The sequence below is a fragment of the Perna viridis genome, chromosome 3, assembly GCF_037379345.1.
Source record: "Perna viridis isolate PV_CMFRI_1.1 ecotype Kerala chromosome 3, ASM3737934v1, whole genome shotgun sequence".
NCBI lineage: Eukaryota > Metazoa > Mollusca > Bivalvia > Mytilida > Mytilidae > Perna > Perna viridis.
Window position 1 is genome coordinate 29108691 of NC_142447.1, and position 22835 is coordinate 29131525.

Consider the following 22835-nt stretch of genomic DNA (forward strand, 5'->3'; position numbering starts at 1 on the left):
TGGTAGTATTTACACTTTTCGGAAGAAAACTTTCGTAAAGACCATGTTATTAAAACAAAACATATATTTTAAAATTACCATATTTTGAAGTCGTCCTTTGCAGCCGGTGAGGATGGTATAAATTCACAGGTTGGAGGAACCTAGTTACAAGGTGATTTCACTATGAGTAAACATATAATGTTTACAATGTTTACACTACATGTTGTTTGGACGATTAATCTACATCTTAGATACCGACCGTTTTGGTGTGATTGTATTTTCTAGGTATGTAGAAAAGTAGTTTGCCTAATAATTAAATAACAATTTGTCTTCATAACAAACTTTTTTTTTATCAATAAAACTTTTTTGGCCGCCTTGACGAGCAAAACATCCGGTTTATAATCGTAATCTTTAACAAGCGCAACTACAATATACGTGTAGGTAAAATATAGTTTTTAAAAGTCACAATTATGCACTTGCCACACGTACCTTACAGAACATCAAAACCTCCGCATATAAATAGTAATCATAATAACTTGGTTCAGAAATATCATTTACTCATTTTTGAACATGGAATTTTTATTTTAATAGCATTCAAATGAAGACAAAAATGTAATCTATTGGTATAGAGGATACAAGTTACTAAGAAAAAAGTGTAAACTGGTGACAAATATGATCTAGAGTAATCAAGGGAACCAAGGTCATATCTAGGTATAAAAATTAAATTACCGATTACACAATATTTTATACTTATTGTTTAATGAAATTGTTCAATACTTCAATATTACAATGGCGTTACAATGTGTCTAATCTATCGCAAGATGCACGTTTATTTATGAAAAAAAAATCTGATTTTGTTCGATCAGAAAATGAACTTGAGAAAAGACTGCAAACTAAATCTTCAAACAAGATCCAAATGCAACATACATCTTGACAACATTTTCAAAAGGATATCAAGGATATTATTACCAATACATATTTGGAGCTTTTTTGTTTCGTTATTTCCTTAACGCCCATTGATATCGACATTACCAGGAAAAGGTAGGCTATGATCGATATATTCAATTTTGGTTTTCAAAAAAGTATAATTAATTCATATGAAAATATTTTTAAAATCAGGATATTGGTTCACAATGGTTCCTGATTTACTTGGTAAAATGATCAGATGAAAAGACTCAACATTGATTAAACATAACCAAATTAAATCACCGCCTACACAAATGAATTGAACGTGTCACGAATTGTAACAATTGTCTTAGTTTTGGTTGATGTCAGTGTATTCAAATGATGTTTCTGCTTGACATCTTATCATTTGCTTTAAAAATGATTACCCCAAAGCAAGTTTGAACACAAATCCAAGATGCGCTGTACAATTTCTCATATAAGCAATACTCGTATGATTCAAGAAATGGCTGACGTGTGGTTACATTTGACATCTTTAACTTATCCAAAACATATCTAGCAAAATGAAGGCAAGCGGGCACGGACCTTTAATTTTAGCTTCTGCTACATACATGATCACAACTGCCGTACACAGATTAATATTAAAAACTGTAAACACACGTTGAAGACTTCTTGACTTAGTCTTTTAACGAATACGCATTTCTAGAGATTGTTGCCATCACACCGATTTACAGGTACAAGAATATGTCGCTCATCGATTAAGGTAGACATTATTAACCGTTTGACCAACATTGATTGTCCCTAATCGATGTGCAAAGCAACCTGCATCTTACAATGATTTCGTCCGAGTTTGGCCTTCAACAAGCAGTTAGGCGGATTTCTGATAAGTATTTTGAACCAGATCACCCTCTCTGAGGTCACTTCCGGGTTTTAAGGTGGTTGTGTTGTTGTTCAATGTCCATTATAGTTCTATTGTGTTGCACGATTTGTACCTCGTATATAACATCGTATGTTCTGATGTCCGTAATGTCGTAAAAAATCCTTGATGCGACTTTGATATCGCCTCTTCTTCCGTGAACGTCGCAGTTTTCAAAACCTCCCAATGGTTTCTTTCTTTGAACCGAAAAAAGCTAAACATTTTACATGAGTTTGATAATTGTTTTTCTCGTTATGTGGTATTATGTAAATATACCAATAAAAAAATCTTTTAAAAATTTATTAACATAAATATTCATCTGAAAGGTCTATGTAATAAAAATGAAAAGGACAAATTATATTAAATTAAAGTAAAACGTACAATTAATTGTTTGCGTTACACAAACTAAAATTAAATAAGTTACCCGATGAACGTACAAATATTTAATTACGTATGACATTGTAAATTGAAAGTCACCACCTGCTTATTTTTGTTCGTTTGCTTGTTTTGTTTTGTTTTTTTGTTTTTGTTTTTTTTGTTTTTTTGTGTGACCTTCTGCCCTCTGACACTATTGCTAGTCGAAAATGCAAACGTAGACATTGTTTTATTAAGAAAATCCTAAACTGGCCATAAAACACATATGTCTCCAATAAAAGTTAAACAAGTACGTGTCTGCGCTTTTGACTTTCGATTGTTAAGTTTTTAATAAGCCTATTCCTGAAGAGAGGTAATTACATACGAAACATTAACTTTCGATTAATAGTGATGTGTATTGGCAGTTTTGGCAGCAAATACGACCTCATTATTCACGCTTGTCCTAAGACATCTACGTTCCAATAACTTTGCCTAACAAATCAGCACGTTTAGTACAAGAAAGCACATGTTGTCTTTGACAAATTATTATCAATGGAGATCGATTAGACGCCGAAAGAACAATTAGAAGTGAACAAATCAGTATTATTTCACGGCTGGGGAAAATCAATTTGTTCTGCAGTAATTTGGTAACGTAAATGTCATTAAAAGACAGATGTAACCAGGTTAAAGTCTTGGGGCTACCATTGACGTCTAAAATTAACACAACTGTCAAATGCACAGAAACAGTAACCTCAAATTCCGGCAATTTTTTTTGTACTAGTTATTGAATTTGCTTGAATGTTTTGCTGCCAAATTGGATGATGTGTTTTTAAAAAGGTAGTTTACAAAATTCCACCGTATTTCAAACAAAAATCTGTTCCTTGTTTCTCCTAAAACTATACTAAGACAATAAGTAGTAGAATATTTAACCAAAAAGACATTGCAAAATCTAAACATCGAGAAATACTTGAGGTCTCTTCTGACTTTACCTTACAAAGATACTGTACACAGTAAGAACAAAATACGCTATTTGCCATAACGTCTAATCGCGTATTGGCATTTATCATATAAGGATATTAAAATATTCTAAAGATTTACTTGAAAACTAAAATCGGGCAGTTTTTCGGAAATTAGTTTTCTTAAACTTTTGACTTCTAAACTTTCTACACTATATTGCTACATTGCTACATGAAATATCGATTAAAAGGACTTATTTGTAAATCTTTTGCTGATTCGAGAAATTATGATGTTCTAGGTAACAAATCCAATTTTTTTTTCTAAAACATCTCAGAAGGGTCAAGTGTGCTTCACAGAAAGCAGGTTTATCCCATGCTTGGTCTCCTCATTTATAAAACATTTGTCACATTTGGAGGAGATATTTTTCAGCAACAGTTTGCATGCCAATGGGCACTAACTATGCTCCTCTCCACTTTAGTTTTAAAATTATAAATGTTTCTTATCTTTGCAGCAATATACCTTAATCTATTGCATATGGTGTTTATATTTCACAATTGATTCGTTACGCTAGAGCAAGTACTAACTACTCGGATTTCTTGAACGCCTTAAATATTGGCATAACAGACTACCGAATGAGGGGTATAAGCAAAAGCGTCTCAAAAAGTCTTTTACCAAATATTCTTTTTCTTCTTAAACAATCAGTGATTATTGCCTTTGGAAAACTATTCTTTGCTCTGATGTGACCATTGATGTAAATGCAATTTAATCGCCGCCGGTATATCCATCACAATGGAAGAGGGTGGATTGGCGCACTGTAAAACTTAGATTTTACCCACAATTTCGTTTGAAATGCGTGTACCAAGTCAGAACTATTGCGATATCAGCTATTCCGGTGGTGTAAATCTAATTAGGACTTGACTTCAATTATGGATCGGATTAGTGTTCGGCAATGTTGTTGTTACCTTAGTTTACAAGAAGGACACTTATTTATGGATATTAAAAAAAAATAAAGTTACAAACATATTTCACTTTGAGCAAAAAAACGATATCAATGAGCTTAAAAGTCATTAATGATTTCATAATAAAGAAATCGTTTTGAGGATTAGATCACTCTTTGTTCTAAATATTGTTTGAGATTAAATTTATCTGTTGTTTATTTATAAATTTTAAGTAAACAGTCGTTCTAAAGGTGTTGTAATTGTTAAGCCACTGAGTTATCATCAGTTACACAGATCATAAAGTATAAAAAACATAGATGCGCTCTTTACGAACTATTGGTAAAAGTAAAAGTACTGTTCAATTAAGGAATAAAATAATATTGATTGACAAGGATAATTTCATGTCATACGTAATTGTAATTCAGGTTCGTTTTTTATGCCAGATCTTGGACATAATATGGAAGCATGATCTTAGACGCAACAGGATACGCGTTCTCATTATGATTTATGGCTCCGTTATCAGCCGGAAAAAATGTCCAGCATATAATTAGGATCAATGAGATTTCTTCGGCGCTACTGGAAATAATGGGTTGACTGAGCATCCGTCCAAATCATACCATTTATAAAATCAGAAAGATGAATTTCGTGAAATAAATAACTGCCAAAGAAGTTCTTTGACTTTATGAGCTTGACATGCCGCTTGAAAACGACCAATTTCATCTTTTAAAGCGCTTAGTAAATAACTTAAATATCATGGAACAAGCATATTCATGAAGTTAGGCTGGTCCTAAATCACGCAAGACTTTTTGAATAACAATCATTTCGACCCAATTAACTTGGAATCTTTTGAAAGATTTAATGAAGCAATCTTAAAATTTAGGCTTGGTTTCATAAACATAATGATTCAGATTTTGATCTTGTAAGTACAGTTTTGCATAGAAAATAAATTCAGTCCAACGATTGTTTGTAATTGCTTCTTATACAATTTGTTTTCTTGATACTCACGATTATTAAATATGTAGCGAAAGACATAAGTGAAAATAATTAGTTATCTTTAATCAATTCCAGGATTTCATAATGAAAAATGTTTGAATAGTATATAAACCATTTGACTTCATGGGTCTACCGTAAAATCGTAGGCTATTAGAGGTTTCGACTGACCATTAAAAATATCTGGCAATAACGATGGGTGCTGATGGTTTTACTTTTGTTTTACTTTACCCCTATATCATTTCTGTTTTTCTAAAAATAAAACAAAATACGAATAAAGCGATATGGTAGTTTAATAGCGTTATTTTGGTTAGGCAATAAAAACGAGAAATAAGTAAACAATATATTTCCAAGTTAGAAAGAGTGTGTAGCTTTTACACCGCTTTATAAGCGTTATAATTGACATAGCAGGCGCGGATCCAAGGCCTGGCGTACCGGGCGTATGCCCCCCTTAAATCGGTAAGAAAACAAATTTCACCACTAGTTTCACCCTATATTTTTTGCCTTGCTTTGCACGGCATTTAATTCAATTAGCGCCGCCCCTAAACTCAAATCCTGGATCCGCCCCTGCATAGCATTCCGTTTAGATATTATGAACAGTTTTTAAAGAATTTTCATGGTTAATCCTGTAACATACACCTACCTCCTATCAACGAACAAACAGAGGAAAAACTGTCAACACATAATTCATCCATTGTATATCCCTGGTCAATCGAACAAAAGGTGTGTTCTACTTCCATGTTTCCTTTTTTTTATCAAATTATTTGCATGAATTTTGTATTCAAACATGTTTAACTGAAGAATATATCAGAATGTCGTGGTTTTGGTGATGAATTAAATATTTGGATTGAACTAAACATATAAGATTATTACTTTATTAGCAAATAATTAAACCAGTTCAATTGTTTTGCTTAACAAAGAAATCAACTATCAATTATTCACAATAGATGTGAGCTTAATACCAAGTGACTTAAATGTTAATTAATGTATATAATATAAATATTACTACACAAATTTGAAAACAGAGCAAATATTCTCGCGTGTAACTTCTGTAATATAGACACTACAATAGGTACTATTAACAGAACAAAATTATTTTGCTATAATACTGGTCTTTGATGTCATGCTGACAAAAACGGTATTCCTTTCCGTTTTAAGTCATGAATTGTTACATCGTGGTACAGAAGGTAATGAAGAATAGACACAAAATACAAAATACACTTTGTAAACAACTGAAAATTAAAGCGCCCAAAAGAAAAAAAAGAAATATAAGGAAAAGTTCGACCATGTTTAGTTCATGTTTTTCCATTTACATACATTGAGTATATGCTAAAAAGGTATAAAGAAATCAACGAAACTATGTTCCTTGCTAGTACAAATCCTTCCTAAGCATGAGTTGAACGACAGGAACACTTTTTAGTGAAGGTTGGGTATCTCATGATGATGAGCATGAAGGGAGATGACTGTTGTGAAATGCTTTGAAGATAATCCACCTTATGAATTAACATGTTAAGAGCCTTAGTGTGGAAGTCAACAGTCACAATTCAAGATGGCACAAATGAGACATGATACATGTTTAACAATTCACACAATAAATTGGTAAAGAGGATTTGTGTGAAAAGAACCCTAAAAGCAAACACGTGGACCATCATATTGCTTTTTCATAGTGCATTTGAGAGTGATGTAAATGTTATTGGCTATCAAATGATGTGCCTTACGCATAAGCATAGTTGAAGAAAGTACCATGTTGTAGTGCTTATCACAGCACGGACAAATCTATAATTGATGATTTTGGAAAACGAATTCTACTATAATTTCAAAGCTGCTATGTATACTCTTTTAAATGTAAACAAGTTGATATACGTTAATCTTTGTAAATGAAATCAAAACTTTTTCTCAAAGGCATATTTACAAAAATAAAGATTAAATTTTAAGGAAAAGTAATTTGCAAACAAAATTACACGTTAGCATTACGACCACTGCCGAAAGAATGGTTATGTTGTGTTCAGACACCGTTTGTAATCAAATTGATCATTTAGATGCAATGCTTCTGTAAATAATTACACGATTCGGCGAAGACTAATTCGTCTTGTTTCCATGTTTTACTTAATTTACTGCCTTTAACATTCCATATGTGTACGAACGACGAAGATTAGAAGAAAAAAGACGTTCAAATTGAATTTTAACAGTGGTAGAATTAATCAGTTTTGAGACTATTTATCTCACTCAGACGTCTAATAAGATATTTCTTAAATTTTGTTTGAAAGGCGACTTGATAAAAATATATTATATTTCCCTTCGATACCTTGTATCTGATATGGTTTGTCACCATATGTTTGTATAATGTTAAGTTTTAATTTTAATATGCAGCTTTTTTCATTTAAATGTCATAAATATACATGGATCGATGCCGAAAATTGTTTCTGGAACAGATAAATGGGAGATAATCAAAAAATGCAATGATATTTTGCTGTTACAATAATAGTGGTGGATTTTGCTTTTTGGAAGTATTATATGATAGGCTAACCAAACAAAAGCAATTGTCATTTATCTAACTGTAGAAAGTTACAACACCAACATTAGTTAAGAAATAAAAAAAAACACTGTAAATATCTCTTACTTATATTAGTTATAAGGCTATACGATAAAAAATGTATCTATGAGGCTTCATGGTACATGGACTATTTTCCCCTTACATATATTTATATCTGTCAGTTTGAATAACCATATTTGTTCGTGTATAAGTGTTATGTTTTAATGGATACTACTTCAGATACATTGAATTCGCCTTTTTTTTAAAATCTTGAAATTTTTCTCACGCTATAATTGTAAGGCAAATGACCTCAGTCAGATATATATACTTTATGATATACCATCTGTATTATATACTTTGTGTTAAATAAGTAATGGCATATGGGACAGGTACGCCCTCAAACTTCATTATTCATCATTAATAGTTTTATAATTAAAAAGCTGTCTTAAATAATGAAATCTGAGCCTCTTAATCTTGTATAGAATAAAAACTGTATTTTTATTCAAGGCAAACTTTTAAATAATAGGTTCAATAATTCTAAAAATCAGTTCTTAAGAAAATGTTTGATATTGTGCTTCTCAGACTCCCGCTGTCTGTGAATTATTGTTCAAATACTTAAAAAAGTTTAAGCGTAAATGCTCAAGATGAGATCTTCTGAAATAACTAAAGTATATTAAGTATATTTACTAATTTTGTAAATAGCACATTTCAAAAGAATGTCTTGAATTCGTGTACTGTTGAAATATTTGTGATTTAAATCCTATGGATAATACGACCAACACTGCCCTTGTTGTGGTAAAGTTTACCTCACCTTACGTTAATAATGATACAGATTTTCCATTCAGTCGTATATCTGTTCATTTGAATGAGCATAATTTTCATCTATACCTTCCTTTAGAACTTACCTTAAGATTTAATACTAATATAATTCAATCGGTACCCCCCCCCCCAAAAAAAAAAAGAACTCATTACTTAGACATTCGTTTCGATCAACTCGAGCTTATATGAATATTGAATGTTGAACGCATATTTCATGAATTATACTGTTATTTGCAACATTGTTCGTGAAAAATAAATAAAAATGTTTGTAACGTATTTTTCTGTCGGTTTTTCATGTTTGGTCTTTGTCACTGGAATACATTCTTTCTATTTCCGCTAAACTACCTTGATTCCCTTGATTACTCTTCCGTACGAAAATTTACCATTGTAAGCAACAGTCCTTTTTCACAAAAATCGTAAGTGTAAAATTAGTCGTAAGTTATGATGTCATAATAGAGTTAAGTATTGTGACGACAGCACTTACAACTAATTCTACTCTTACGATTTTTTTTGTGAAAAGAGCTACAGATACTTAACAACTAATCTAAATCAGTTATAGGGCATACAATGATGATGTGTACGGGATAGACTTAACTTAATATCTATTAACCGGTCAGAACAGAAGTTTACTTATTCTACTTTCAATTTGTCAGGTACGTCATCTGAATCAAACCACTGGATACGAACCAATAATGAAATACGGATGTGTGGTTAACTTGATTAGGAACAGTTTCCCGGAGATTCCTTAAGTACAGAACTGAATAATCGAAGAAGGATAATTTAACTTTGTATCAATATATTTATTTGTCAGATAGAACTTAACACATCTGTCTCAACGGTTCAGTTATTTTTTATCATGGTATATTGTTATTTAATCATTGGATGCCCAATTCTTATACCTTAACACCATTGTATGCGCTATAAATGGTAATAATAACATACAATCTAGTTGTCGAGGTATGTAGAAAATTTTTTTCTCACAATGTTTGAAACCATGCAAAGGCGCAGTTCGTCGTATTTTAAATATTAAAATACCAAACTTAATATAGACTTCCTAATATTTTTGCTTGAAATATGAATTCCTTTACTGAATTTTGAATGATTATTGGTAAAGAAGTTCCAATCTGTTTTAACAATACCAAATGTAGACATAAAATAAATACTTGCCATAGCCAACTATCAATGTCAGATTAACCTTGTTGAAGTGGTCATATGTGTATTTCTTTGACTGAAGAATTTTGGTTACAATGATGTTTTCTCATTCCATATTTATTTATTTATTGTTCTCAACGACATTGTGCCAATTTAAAAAAAAGGTTTCTGTTTAATTTTGGCCTATAATATTTGATCGGAATGAAATATAACTGCCTTCAAAACGTTTTGCATGTACTCTCATTTTAACCATTTCCAATGAAGAATATTTATATAAACTAATGTTTTAGCGACCAAACAAGTAAATGTTGAGTTCAATGAGGTGATGTATTGTATGCGTCAATGGAACATTCTGATCGTATTCTACGAGAAACGCTTTGACCAAAACCTCACACAGCAATACTGTTAGTTCCTAGCATGATATTTGCTTTCATTTGATATAGGTTATTTATATGTGTGTGTTTTTTTTTCTGTTTTTGTTTTTTCTGTCATTTCTCTTTCTGAAAATGTTTGTCGAGTTATTGTATTAGCGATGTAGTGTGTTATATTTTTAAGTGATTTCCTCTTGTTGAAACAGATGTTTTTCACTAAAAAGATAATGTGTTTGCATGTTAATAACATCTGCTTTTTCTGACACAAACAATCATTTTCATATCGATAAAATACAAGTTTGAGGTTTTCTCGAGAGGAATTTATGCAGCTTCATTATAGTTAGCCTAGAATGTTTGATTAAACAACAGATTGCTGCAACTTGAAAGTCAATACAAATTCGCCATTATGGAGCTTGTCTGTGTTTCCAATAGTGTCGTCATGGTTTTTGTCTAAAAAAATGGGTTTATGTTCTTTCATTGATAACTGCAAGCGTGTTTACCATACAAACTACTTTCTCCTTTATTCCGTATAAAGACTTCTTTAAATTATGTGTGTGTGTGTGTGTGTGTGTGTGTGTGTGTGTGTGTGTGAGGGAGGGAGAGAAAGGGCGCTCAGTAAAGCATGTGTCAAACCGGTTGTACATTCATTTCCAGCAAATGAACTTTGCTGGTGGTTGTAGTAGATATTTTTCTAGGGTTTCTTATAAATAAAATGAGTTACATATATATAGAAATTATTTGAATACGACAGAAAACAACGATCCGTATTTAGGATAGATAAAGACTTTATCGTTGAAAAGATAAACCTTCCTTTTACCCTTTTACAAGAACAAGGTAAATCAAATGTGTTATTTTATGAGTGATGACGTAATAGGAAAACTAATTCACTGACACCATGTTCGATTGCCTAACTTTACGTTATATTATATACATTTTTGTGCTGTTTTATCGACCAATTTTGTCCAATTACAGTTACGTGTATTTATTGAGCAAGTAATGATAAAAATGACAAGTGAATTATTATCTGTATAGGTAGATGAAACAACAAAATTACCTCAGCTGTTTATAGATCAGAAACAAACATTAAAAAACTAGTATTCAGAAACTTTATAATTTATAAGGTAAACTGTGGACGTTTTTGGTTTAAGGAGTCTAAGATAGAATATCCGACGTCTTCAGTATCGTAGGTTTTTACAATTGGTTTGTCAGCTGATTTCCTGATTATTTCAATAAGTGCAATTTCCTACTCCTTGGTCGTCTAGGCTCATAGGTGGCCTAGGATCATATAACGACGGTGCATATAAAAAAATACTGAGTGTTCCACATACACAAGCTGTTGTAAAGATATAAAGAAATAATCTGTCCATTACCATGGCAATGTATTTCCAATCTCGTGCTTCCTGTGAAAAAAAAAACAAATCCGAAACCTATTATTTTTTTTCAACTTATAAAACAAGAACAAATTTAATAGTCAATAAAAGTTTCTTATAATGTGTTGCAATATATGAAAAGAGAAACAAAGAAGTAATAGTATGCTTACTGTCAATCAAAAATGCTTTAAACATATCTCTTGCTTTATGCAAAAATATGGAATCTTTGTTAGGGGTTTATTTTTGAATTTCTATATTTGAGGCAAAATTCAAACCTTACTATCAGATTCTTCCGTGAGATATTATTAAAGGCAAGTTATTAGATTGTAGTTAACTTGTAGATCTTGTCATTTAAAAGGAATTATGATTTTCATTCAACGGTATAGTAATGCAGTCATGCATCATTCTGTACGCATATTTGGAACTTCTACTTATGAGATGACCTATGTATATTTAAACGTACATTGAACACTATTTCAAAGACAGAACGACTGATGAAAAACTAAAACCTTACCGAATTGTCATTGTCCTCATTTTTCATGTGATCTGCTATTGATATGACACCCTCAAGGGCCTCTTTTATTTCTTTCGGGTACTTTTTACAAGTCCCAAAACTTGAAGCATGGACATTTTCATATGTGGTATCTTGAGGCCATTCCTTATATTTCGATGAGGACCCAGAGTATATATCCCTCACATCTCTCATTTCAACACCGTTGCATGTCCTGAATGGCACTCTATTAGGTTTTCGTTCCAATTCAGGTCGTCGCATTAGTAATATCCTCGGTAATATCTCAGTAAAGACACGTCTTACCCAGGGACTCATGCGGTGAGTTGCAGGTCTACGGAAGTTAATGCTTAGAGTATAAACAGCCAGAAATATAGACATAGTCACTACTATCATTGTAAAAAGCAGATATTTTCCTATCAATGGTATTGTAAATGATGTCGGGGGATTTATATCGGATAGCAAGAGGAAAAACACAGTCAAAGCCAAAAGTATGGAAATAGATAATGTAATTTTCTCTCCACTGTCTGAAGGCAAATAAAAAACCAACACCGTTAAACAAGATATTGAAACACACGGCATTATTAGATTTAACGAATAAAAGAGTGTTCGTCTCCTCAGGGTTACATTGAATGTTATATCAGGATACGGTTCCGGGCAGCACGGATAAAACTTTTCCTTTCGTCTCGCTGTTACGTTAATGATATCCCATTCAACATTGGGATAGAAATCTTTTATATCAATGCCTCGTAAAATAACTTTTTCCTTCGTTTCCTCCAAGTAAACTGCTTGGGAATCACAGACATGCTGTAAGTCAATCTCATGGCCATCGTACGACCACGAGCTGAATTTCATGAAACATTCTTGCATGTCAAAAGGGAAGTATTCAACATCGATTGGACAATAACTCTTGTATATAACTGGAGGTTCCCAGATTATTTTACCATCGTAGTGAACTGTAGCTTTTGTCATTAAAGTTACAACAAAATCACCATCAGCACTGAAATAATGAAAATAGATTTTTGTTAGCTGCAAACTTGCTAATACAAATATAGAAATAAGAATATATGTGTATAACCTAAAATAAAAGCCTGTATTAGTTTTTTTATTGCTAACAACAGCTCCAAGAAATACAAAAGTCACAAATGAAATTCAAAACGATTGTACTACTTCAACCGATCAGTATTTGCAGATACTGTCAAAAGAAAAACTCATTTTGTACATGTGCATGAAGTTAGAAAATTTTTTTTACAAATGTATATTTTTCAAGGTATTTTGTTTTAAAAAAACTGAATAGTATACCAGAGAAGTCAAAAAAGATTATCTCTTTTTTTTATTATTCTAACTACATGTACGTTGTTCTCTCAAACAATAACAATAATTTAATCAACAGTTCTGCAGTTATATCTCCTCTTTTATTGCATTAAGCTAAACAACTTCTGTTATGATTTTATCTGATTTGATACTACAGCTGACTTTTGTAAGTATGATAGTAAAATCAGTTAATGTAGCAAATACCACATCAATCATTTTGAAGCATTTAACTCTTTTGTTTCCATTACCCGTTAGGACCTTAGTGGAATATTTTCAATTTGTAAAAGCAGCATTTAAGTATTGATATGTCAGATGAAAAGCAATCTGTACATTGCTCTCTATGTCTTCTTCCAGTCATGATGTTTTCATTGATAATAAGTTTGATTTATTAAAGTATTATACTTGTCTTTTGGAATGTAACCAGGCAAGGAAACATGATGTCTGAAGATTCTATAGAACCGCTAAGAGCATGGCGCCTTTAGTTTGTATTGTCAAAAACGACTTCGAGACCAGAGGGCTAAAATGACAAAAGCTTTACATCAAAATTAAATCGTCTTATCGATTCACTCAACAAGACATTTATTACCAAGAACTGTAATTTTCCGTTTCCTCTTTGCAGCTTACGATAAAAAAAATCGTACAATTCAAACTTGATGCGCTAGTCAACATAACGTGATTAAAACCCCTCCAGTACCATACCAAAATAACCTGAATTACGATTGGCGATAGAAGATGACATGACACTTGCACGAGAATTCTAATTTTGAGATAATAAATATTGTGGATGACTATCGGCATGACCAACTCAAGTCATTACGCATTGGTCTATCCTCATTAGCTTAGAATTCTATTTCCTTGAAATTTCGTGCTTAGAAATTTGTCTTATTTTATTAGCAAGGCAAAGATAAGCACAACAGAATTACAATCAAATTGTGTTTATTCTAATAAAGCAAACACAGAATGATGAATGGGATATGACAAAACTGTCAACACTGAAACGGTGTTAAAATAACAAAGGTATCTATCAAAAACAATGTATTATTTCAGGAATAGTTGCCAGATATGGTATTGTAGAATGGGAGGAATGAAGAAAGGGTATTATGTTATGGTGCGTACGTTGTATTATGACCTTTAGTTACAGTACACGAAATTTCTACCTACCCTTTTACTTGGTAACACCTCGTGCAGTCCGTGTCAAAAGAATAGGCCTGCAGGAGCACTAAGCTTGTGGTAAAATGCGACTAAATAGTGCTCAGAACCCTAGCCGGGCCTAGGGCGCTCTACCCACAGAGCAACTGGGTTGTGTACCCCAGGTGGTGGAATGGGGTACCCCAGGCGTGTTACATGCTGGGGTTGTCAGGCCATAATACGGAAAACCTGACCGCAAACCATAGTGGTGCACCGTGTTGGGAAAGATGCCACGTTCCTCGCACGTTAAAAAACCCTACTGTGGTATTCCCCCGGAGTAGAAACCATTGGGTTCCGCTACAGGAGGCTGAATTGCCCGACTTTACCCACCTCTCCCTATTTCCAGTGGCAATCAAAATTAGTCGACTCCATTATCCGTATGTCCCATCCCATTTTTCATTTCATCATAATTTCATGTTAATTTTATCATCCACTTCATGTTCATCGCCTGAATATAGCTGAAATATTGCTGCTCGGGCGTTAAACCCAAACAAACAAACAAACAAACAAATTTACTTGGTAACAGTTGAAGGTTGTTTTATTAAATGGACCTTATGTATAGCAACATACTTATTGTACAAAAGTATATCAGGCCTCCATAATTGTTTGGATGGAATATGTGTCATCGTAATACCACCGTACTCTTTAGGATCCCACTGTAAGCGTAAATCGGACCATTCCTGAAAAAAATATAGCGTGATGAATGAGGATCATGTTTATAACGTGCACATATATACTTTATGATGGGAATATTTTAATACTGATTGCTTAGAAAAGTTAACAAGTACCTAAAATGAAATATACAGTAGACGTAGTTAGTGTTTATTGTTTTTTTTATATTGATGTTAAGTTTTGCCTTGAAAAGTGCAAAACAGTGGTGTATTAAATTATATTTAGGGTCGATTTCAACAATAACTTCTTTATTTCATGTTTAGCCTGGTTATCTTGTTGAAAACATATTTGATTTAAGAAGAGATAGTACTTAGTTGCCATACCTGTCGTAGCCATACACTTGTAGTCATTATCTGATTTTTTTCATCCTGTAAAAACAATTATAAAATGAATATAATAGAATCTTAACATCCTGCTAGCCAGGTGATATTAGTTACAATGCGATCCTTCACAATAAATCCAAATCATGGTTCTTATTTTCAAAAATTATATGCAAAATACTAAATAAATTTTAACGCATTTAAGTTTTTTTGTTATATTAATGATATTATATTACCGCCTCGTACTTTTTTGTAATACAGTCTGTTTTTTAGTTCTTGCTGTCGTAAGTTTGTATTCCTGATTTGATGCCTCCATTAATCACCAAGTCTCACAGTACAATATAGTTATGATAACAAAAACTAGTGTAGGATCTCCACTATTTCAGATATTGTCGATGAATTAATGAAATAAAAATAATCTTGAGTGAAATGACAAGGCTGTCGTTATATAATACAATGAGCTAGACAAATGCAACGATACAGAACCAAATTTCCATTCCATAACTATTTTGTCTTGTCTTTAATGTAGATTAATGCGAAAGGCTTCCTGAATATTGTAAAAACCAGGATATTGATGTTCTATACAAAAACCATTTAGAAAAAGGGTCATTTATTGTTATAACCGTTTATGGTACTATAAATATGCTCATTAGATTTGCAGAGTGTTTATTCTGTATTTTAAGAAGTTTGACATAAGGTAAGGGACACAACTCTTACAAATCATTGGAACGTTTGAATTCAATATCATATAAGCATCAAAATAACTTGGATTCATTTTATTCTGTTTCAAATGAAAGCTTGATAGGCTTTGATGAAATTGAATATGATTCAAAGATATCACTATTTTCAAGAGTTATGCCCCTTACCCTAGATCTACCTCCTTAAGTCACGAATTTGTTTTCATTCCGAATAATCTAAAAGTATTTTTAAAACTCATTTCAAAATATATTCATTAAAGTATTTTTGCTTAGAGCACAATTGAGTTGTACAAGGAAAGGAAGCAAACATATTTAATTAAATCTCAATTTTATGACTATTTCATCTACAGGTATTTACGTTGCATGCCAATGTTACCAACTGTCTATCATTAGATGAAAACTGTAGTTGATGCAAGGATTAAACGAACTCTATCAAATTACAAGCAATGATGTTTTAAATTGTGATATCATTCTTGAAATATAATTATAAATTCTACTAAGAAATTATTTTTCTTTATCCTTATTTGTACATGTATAAAAAATATCATTTGTGAATATTTCGAAATACGATTTGTCAATATTACAAAATACGAATATTCGATTATTCACAATACCTATATTCCAAATTAGGTGTACTACGATCTCACTATATGAAAATCAAGTGTGAGACAATTATGTACGCAGGTATTCGCTTTTGTTATTTTCTTCAAAATTTGTAGCATTTTGATATTTTTTTTGAAATCATGAATTTACAATATTCATTGCTCATCGATGAGTTCTACTGTCTCTTTTTATACAAAAGGGACAGCCAACCATACAAAATGGAAAGGATACCCCATAAAAAGTTATAGCTTAAAGTTTATTACCACCGTTTATGTTGTCAGGACAAACATATTATTTCATAATATTTCTCCATATAATAAACAGACGTAATTGTACAAAAGAAGAAAATCATTTCTAGCATTGTTTTAACGTTATCAAGCAAGACACTTGGAACAGATATTGTAAGTTCTAATAAATTTGACGGACATAATGTAAATAAAATGATCTTGAGAATAATTGCTCAGAATTTATCTTCCGAATGCTGGATCAAGAAGGGTTTTGATAGATTCAATATCATTTAAGGTAAAGTCTGGATTGGGACGATTAGGATAGATTCATTACTGGCATTCAGAGACTAAATGAAGTTTGAAATAATGATTTCCTGATACCAGTTGCTATTTCATCCCTCGTAATGTTTGCTTGTAGAATCAAATGAATTAAACGAGGCCACACTTGATCAGATTTCCGAGCAAATCAATAGTGGAATAACTTGTCTTTTCATTTACCCCATCAATGAAGAATTGCAAAAGAGCTTCAGGTCATCAAGTGTCTGAATTCGTTATCATTTAGTTTGTCAGCTGAAAGTAACCCCTGAAACATCTCATCCATTCGTACGTCGTATCGGGGAGACAAGTTATCGACAACTTTGGAGAAATGGCTTTTTCTCTTATGAATAATGACTAAGTTATTGTTTCAGAAATTTATGGTTTAACAAATGTAATAAAACACAGCATATGACAGTCAGCAGTTGAAAGCTGGTCTCTTAGTAAACTTTATTGTCTTTTGGGATTATCGGATAGTTCGAGGCACTTTGGTATCAGCTGTAATTGGATTCTAATATGAAAGGGAAATATTTTTATTGTCACTTACAATTGCCTAGTCGGTCTTAAACATGGAACGTTACTTTTTAGATCACAGTACAAATTATACTACATAGTTATTTTGCTTTAGTTAATTTGTGAATTTGGGAGTACAATCATTTCGGTTTGGAAAAAAATTTAAACTGTGAATAATTTTCTCATATTTCCGTTTGTAATAGTAGACACCCACAGCCATTCGTTATTCTGGTTTTTTTTTTTATTCACATGTCAAATATTGCAAGACCATCGTCGCAACCTTTTGATTTTAATGTTATTTGCTTAATCCCTCGGAGACGTTCTTTTAAGTAGTCGCCATGCGGTTTAATGTTAAAGAATGAAATGGTATTGTATTCACAAAAGGCATAAATAGTAGTATTCTTTCAATTACAAGCATGAATAATTTGTTAAATAACGATCCCTTAAACATTTCTGAGTCTTATTAAACTGTGGAAAGACTTGTGTTTTTCCTTACTTCATTGAGGACCACAACTTACGTTATGAGCTGAACGTAACGTACACTGGATGTTGTTGTCTCTCATGTTATCGATCTTGAAAAAAATTTTCTTGTTTCCTTGACATCTTTGTGAAACGTAAAATAAAGCTTTTTTTTCAAGTTATAATTAACATAATTAATGAGACTACCAACAAATGAGAAAATTGCCATCCAACTTTATTGACAAAGGTTGTGTGGCATTACTTATAGTTAAAAGTTTCATACCATTCAAACCCTGAATGCAGTTGTAATCTGCATTTTTTCCTGATCCGTGTAATCTCTATGTTTTTAGTTTTATGTACGGTCTTTGTACTTCTATTACGCGTGAATTGTACAGAGTACTTCTGTTGTAAATTTATTTAAACCATCAGATAGAACAAGTTGAAAATTTACATAATTCATTATTTTAATCTTGATTAATACATTTTATGAAAGCTTTCTAAATTGTCTAAACGAAAAATGTATTTGTATGTCATTTTGATTTAAAGTAAATTTTGTCTAATAAGGTACAAGGAGTACAAAGTATTCAAATATTAAAGCTTAAACATATATAGGGTATACCAAATTATCCATTTTTGTGACTACTGTACTTGTCTCTGTTTAACCAAGATTTGTAGGTAATCACAATCCAAGATACATAAAACAAAATAACATTTTTTTGGAATGTATTGTCTATGGTTTTTGTTTTGCCTGACCATTATTCTTAGTAGGAGTTGTAGTAGTAGTAGTAGTAGCATACTTTAACACGATTTAGTATCATGCAATCTTGTAACAAAATTCTTCAATAGAATTTAGCCGTAAGGTCGAAAATTATTTATTTATTTTTTTTATGTTTTATTTATATTTTATTTGTATGTTGCTCCTTTTATACCTTTTAAACGTTATTATTGTTCACTTATTCATTATTCTTCATCAAAACTGCTTGAAAGATGTTAAAAATATGTTTTAATCCTAATTATTTACTGATTTTGTCCGAGTTGAATATTGAAAATAAGAAGCGTAATATGTCAGATTAGTTGGAAAGACACAGAGAACAAGTAGCCCCGTGCAGGTCCGGGTGTCAAAAGAATAGGCCTGCAACAGCGCTAAGCTTGTCGTAAGAGGCGACTAAATAGTGCTTAGAACCCTAGCCGGGGGCTAGGCCACTCTGCCCACAGAGCAACTGGTTTGTGTGCCCCAGGTGGTGGAATGCGATACCCCTGGCGTGTTACATGCTGGGGTTGTCAGGCTATAATACGTTTGTTTGTTGGGGTTTAACGTCCGAGCAGCAATATTTCAGCTATATTCAGACGATGAACATGAAATGGATGATAAAATGAACATGAAATGAAAAAAAAAGATAGGACACAAGGACAATAGGGTCGACAAACTTCGATTACCACTGGAAAAAGGGGGGATGGGTAAGGTCGGGTTATTTAGCCTCCTGTGGTGGAGCGCAAAGGTCCTTCTCCTATCGAATACCATAGCAGGGTTCTTTAACGTGCGAGGAACGTAGCATCTTTCCCAACACTGTGCACCACTATAGTTTGCGGTCAGGTTTTCCGTATTATAGACTGACAATCCCAGCATGTACCATGCCAGGGGTACCCCATTCCACCACCTGGGGCACACATCCCAGTTGCTCTGTGGGCAGAGCGCCTAGCCCCCGGCTAGGTTTCTGAGCACTATTTAGGCGCCTTATACGACAAGCTTAGCGCTGCTGCAGGCCTATTCTTTTAACACCCGAACCTGCACGGGGCGGTTATAATACGGAAAACCTGACCGCAAGCCATATTGGTACAACGTGTTGGGAAAAATGCCACGTTCTTCACAAAGAACCCTGCTGTGGTATTCGATAGGAGTAGGAACCTTTGTGCTCCGCCATAGGGGGCTAAATTGCCCGACTCTACCCATCCCTCCCTTTTTCTTGTGGCAATCAAAATTTGACCCTATTATCCTTGTATCCCATCCCATTTTTCATTTAATCATCATCATCATTTCATGTTCTTCTTATCATCCAATTCATGTTCATTGCCTGAATATAGCTGAAATATTGCTGCTCGGGCGTTGAACCCCAACAATCAATCAATCAATCAGAGAACAAATTGACGCTCTACTGAGGCTTATCCAGTATAACTAAATGGAGCAAGAAGACTTGCACGTGCCATTTGAAATGTGTTGGCACATATTGAGTGATAATTTTTAGTATTGAAAATATAATTCGTACACAAACATATACAAATTAATCTTTCACAGTTTGTAATTTTGTATTGCTACACTTGGAAAGGGCTGCTATTAGCTTTATACATTTTTTACATAATTTACATGTAATTTCAAATTTTGTTTGTATTTGTATAGCCATGCTTCTGCTTCTTTGTATCTTGTGTCGTTCGATATTATTTAGGTGGCTTTCCTATAATATTCAATACAAGAAACCTTCACAAAATATGTTGTATAGCCATGTAAATGCTAGTTTGAGTCTATGATGTATTATTAACTTAAACTATGTTAAGTCATGCATTTAAATCATCATGTTAACAGATGTAGTGTGTGGCCGTCTTCCCCATGATTTAATACATTAGTTTATGCATTATTGAAAACATGTAACATAAGCTTCATATACTTTTACGTTAGCAGCAATTTATTTTGGGTGAAGAAAGCAAAGACAGAAATACTTAACAATAAACAGAAACTTCTAATAAAAAATAAAGCGTTTATTACTTTATATGATTAATTAGATGTTCGATATAACTTTTCTCTATCTAGTGGAACTTTTAAATATATTGTTGACACAAATAACACTTTAGATCGTCAATATTGTTTTAATAGGAATATATAAAGCAGTCACTTCCAAGTATTGACAATTTTATTTTTGAAGAAGAAACAAAGGCCAGATTGTTTGTATTCTATACAATTAACTTAATTATTTCAGATTTGACGGCGAGTAATAAAATATTCCGATTCATATTTGTACACAGTTAATTACCAGGTTGTGTATGTGTAATATTGTATGATTGATTATAACTCTTGGGTATAATTTGCATAGCGTTATGTTTTCTTGAAATATGAATTCCATATACTCTATTATTTCAGATTTGTGTTTGCCTTTATATTAACAAGTTGTTAAAAGTGTCAGTGTTATAAATGATATTGCATGTGTTTAATAGCCCTAAATACAATTTCTATATTTGATTTAGGAAATCAAATATCATTACAATATGTTTCCTTCCGTTCACATAATTAAACAAAATCATTTCCATGTTACATGTACATTTAGCTTGTCAATTTGACAAGGGTAAATAAAGGATAGTGTTTGATAGTGTCTAGCAATTTTTAACATAAAATTGATTCTTAATTATATTAAATTAAATATACCTATAAAGATATAAAACATGAGATTTGGAACTAATCAATTTGCGGGGAATAAATGTAAGAACTTTTCTTTGTACCTATATGGAGGCAGTTGAAACTTATGAAATTGTAAAAATTAAACACAAAAGTTTCATTTCAGTGAGAGTGAATGGGTGAGGATGTGAATGTGTTGAATATTAGTGGGTTATAGTTAGTGCACGTTATCATTTTTTGGGGGGGATTTAATATAATATGATATAAACATGTATTTTGTATTTGTTGTCAGACAATTTCTTTGGTATAATTACAGTAAATGCCTTTGCATTTCTGTAAATCATCTCTATGATCTATATTAGATCTATGCCGTAAAATACTTCTTCATTGTATAATTGATGAAGACTGTAACACTTAGAGTATATAATGTAAGTCCTGTAGTTTGAAATATATATTGTTTGTATTATGACCCCTGATTACCTTGATACCCATATTAAAAAAATAGTTGAATTTAATGGTACGTCACGACATCAACAGGTGCCTCTTAAATCTTGCTTATTATTAGGAATAAGCAAAATTGTGTTTAGAATTTTGTAAAAAAAAATAATAATAAAAAAAATAAAATAAAAAAACATTAGATTAAATTTTCTTATACACATGGTCTCCCATGGGATAAAGCAAAGACAAAAAATAAGGCCAAAATAAGATCGCTGAAATGTAAATTGTTAATATTTCATAAAACTTGAATCAAAGCCAATATGTCTGCAAATACCAGAGTTAAATCATTTTACAACATATACACTGTGTTTTCTTTTGACTTTTTTCAATGAAGATCAGTAACTATCATAAACCATACCTAAGGTTTTTTTTAGAAAACTTACCATGTCTAAAAGTTGTGAGAGTCTGAGTCCAATTTTGACAATGAGTTGCACTGAGTTGTTGGACACCGGACGGATAAGTTTACTGTAAGACCGTAGGTGAAGCAGCTCGTGGTGGAGACGATTTTCAGCAGGTTCCTTCTCTTTTCCATAACATGAAGTCACAATTACCATGATAAAAACACTTTTCGCTACTAACGTCCGCATTATTGTCAATTAAAGTCCGTTTATCGTTGCTTTATTGTCTTAGTCCGTTTAATATACTGTTAGATTTGCTTACTGTAATCACCATTATGGTTTTATTCTAATATAAAACTTTGAATAAGCTCGTAATCCGCTATTTCCCTGACACGCGACATCATCTTGAAGCATTCATCAAAAGTCTCAAGACTTCGATTGATTTTTGTTGCAAATGAATTTGTTCTCTTTAAATGCACTGCAAAAGTTCTTATCTGTCTTACATACTATGTAAATAT

At 32.3% G+C, this 22835-nt stretch overlaps 1 protein-coding gene across 1 annotated transcript; it reads right to left on the minus strand.

Annotated features, from left to right (window-relative positions):
• Positions 1-11004: 11004 nt before the first annotated feature.
• On the minus strand, positions 11005-22835 carry LOC148621766 (acetylcholine receptor subunit alpha-like 2). The gene is made up of 5 exons (XM_088576446.1): positions 22363-22835; positions 15288-15332; positions 14863-14972; positions 11797-12790; positions 11005-11312 (listed from the first exon to the last, which is right to left on the minus strand). The coding sequence occupies exons 1-5, from the start codon at positions 22564-22566 to the stop codon at positions 11139-11141; spliced, it is 1527 nt and encodes a 508-aa protein (XP_088432572.1). The 5' UTR covers positions 22567-22835; the 3' UTR covers positions 11005-11138.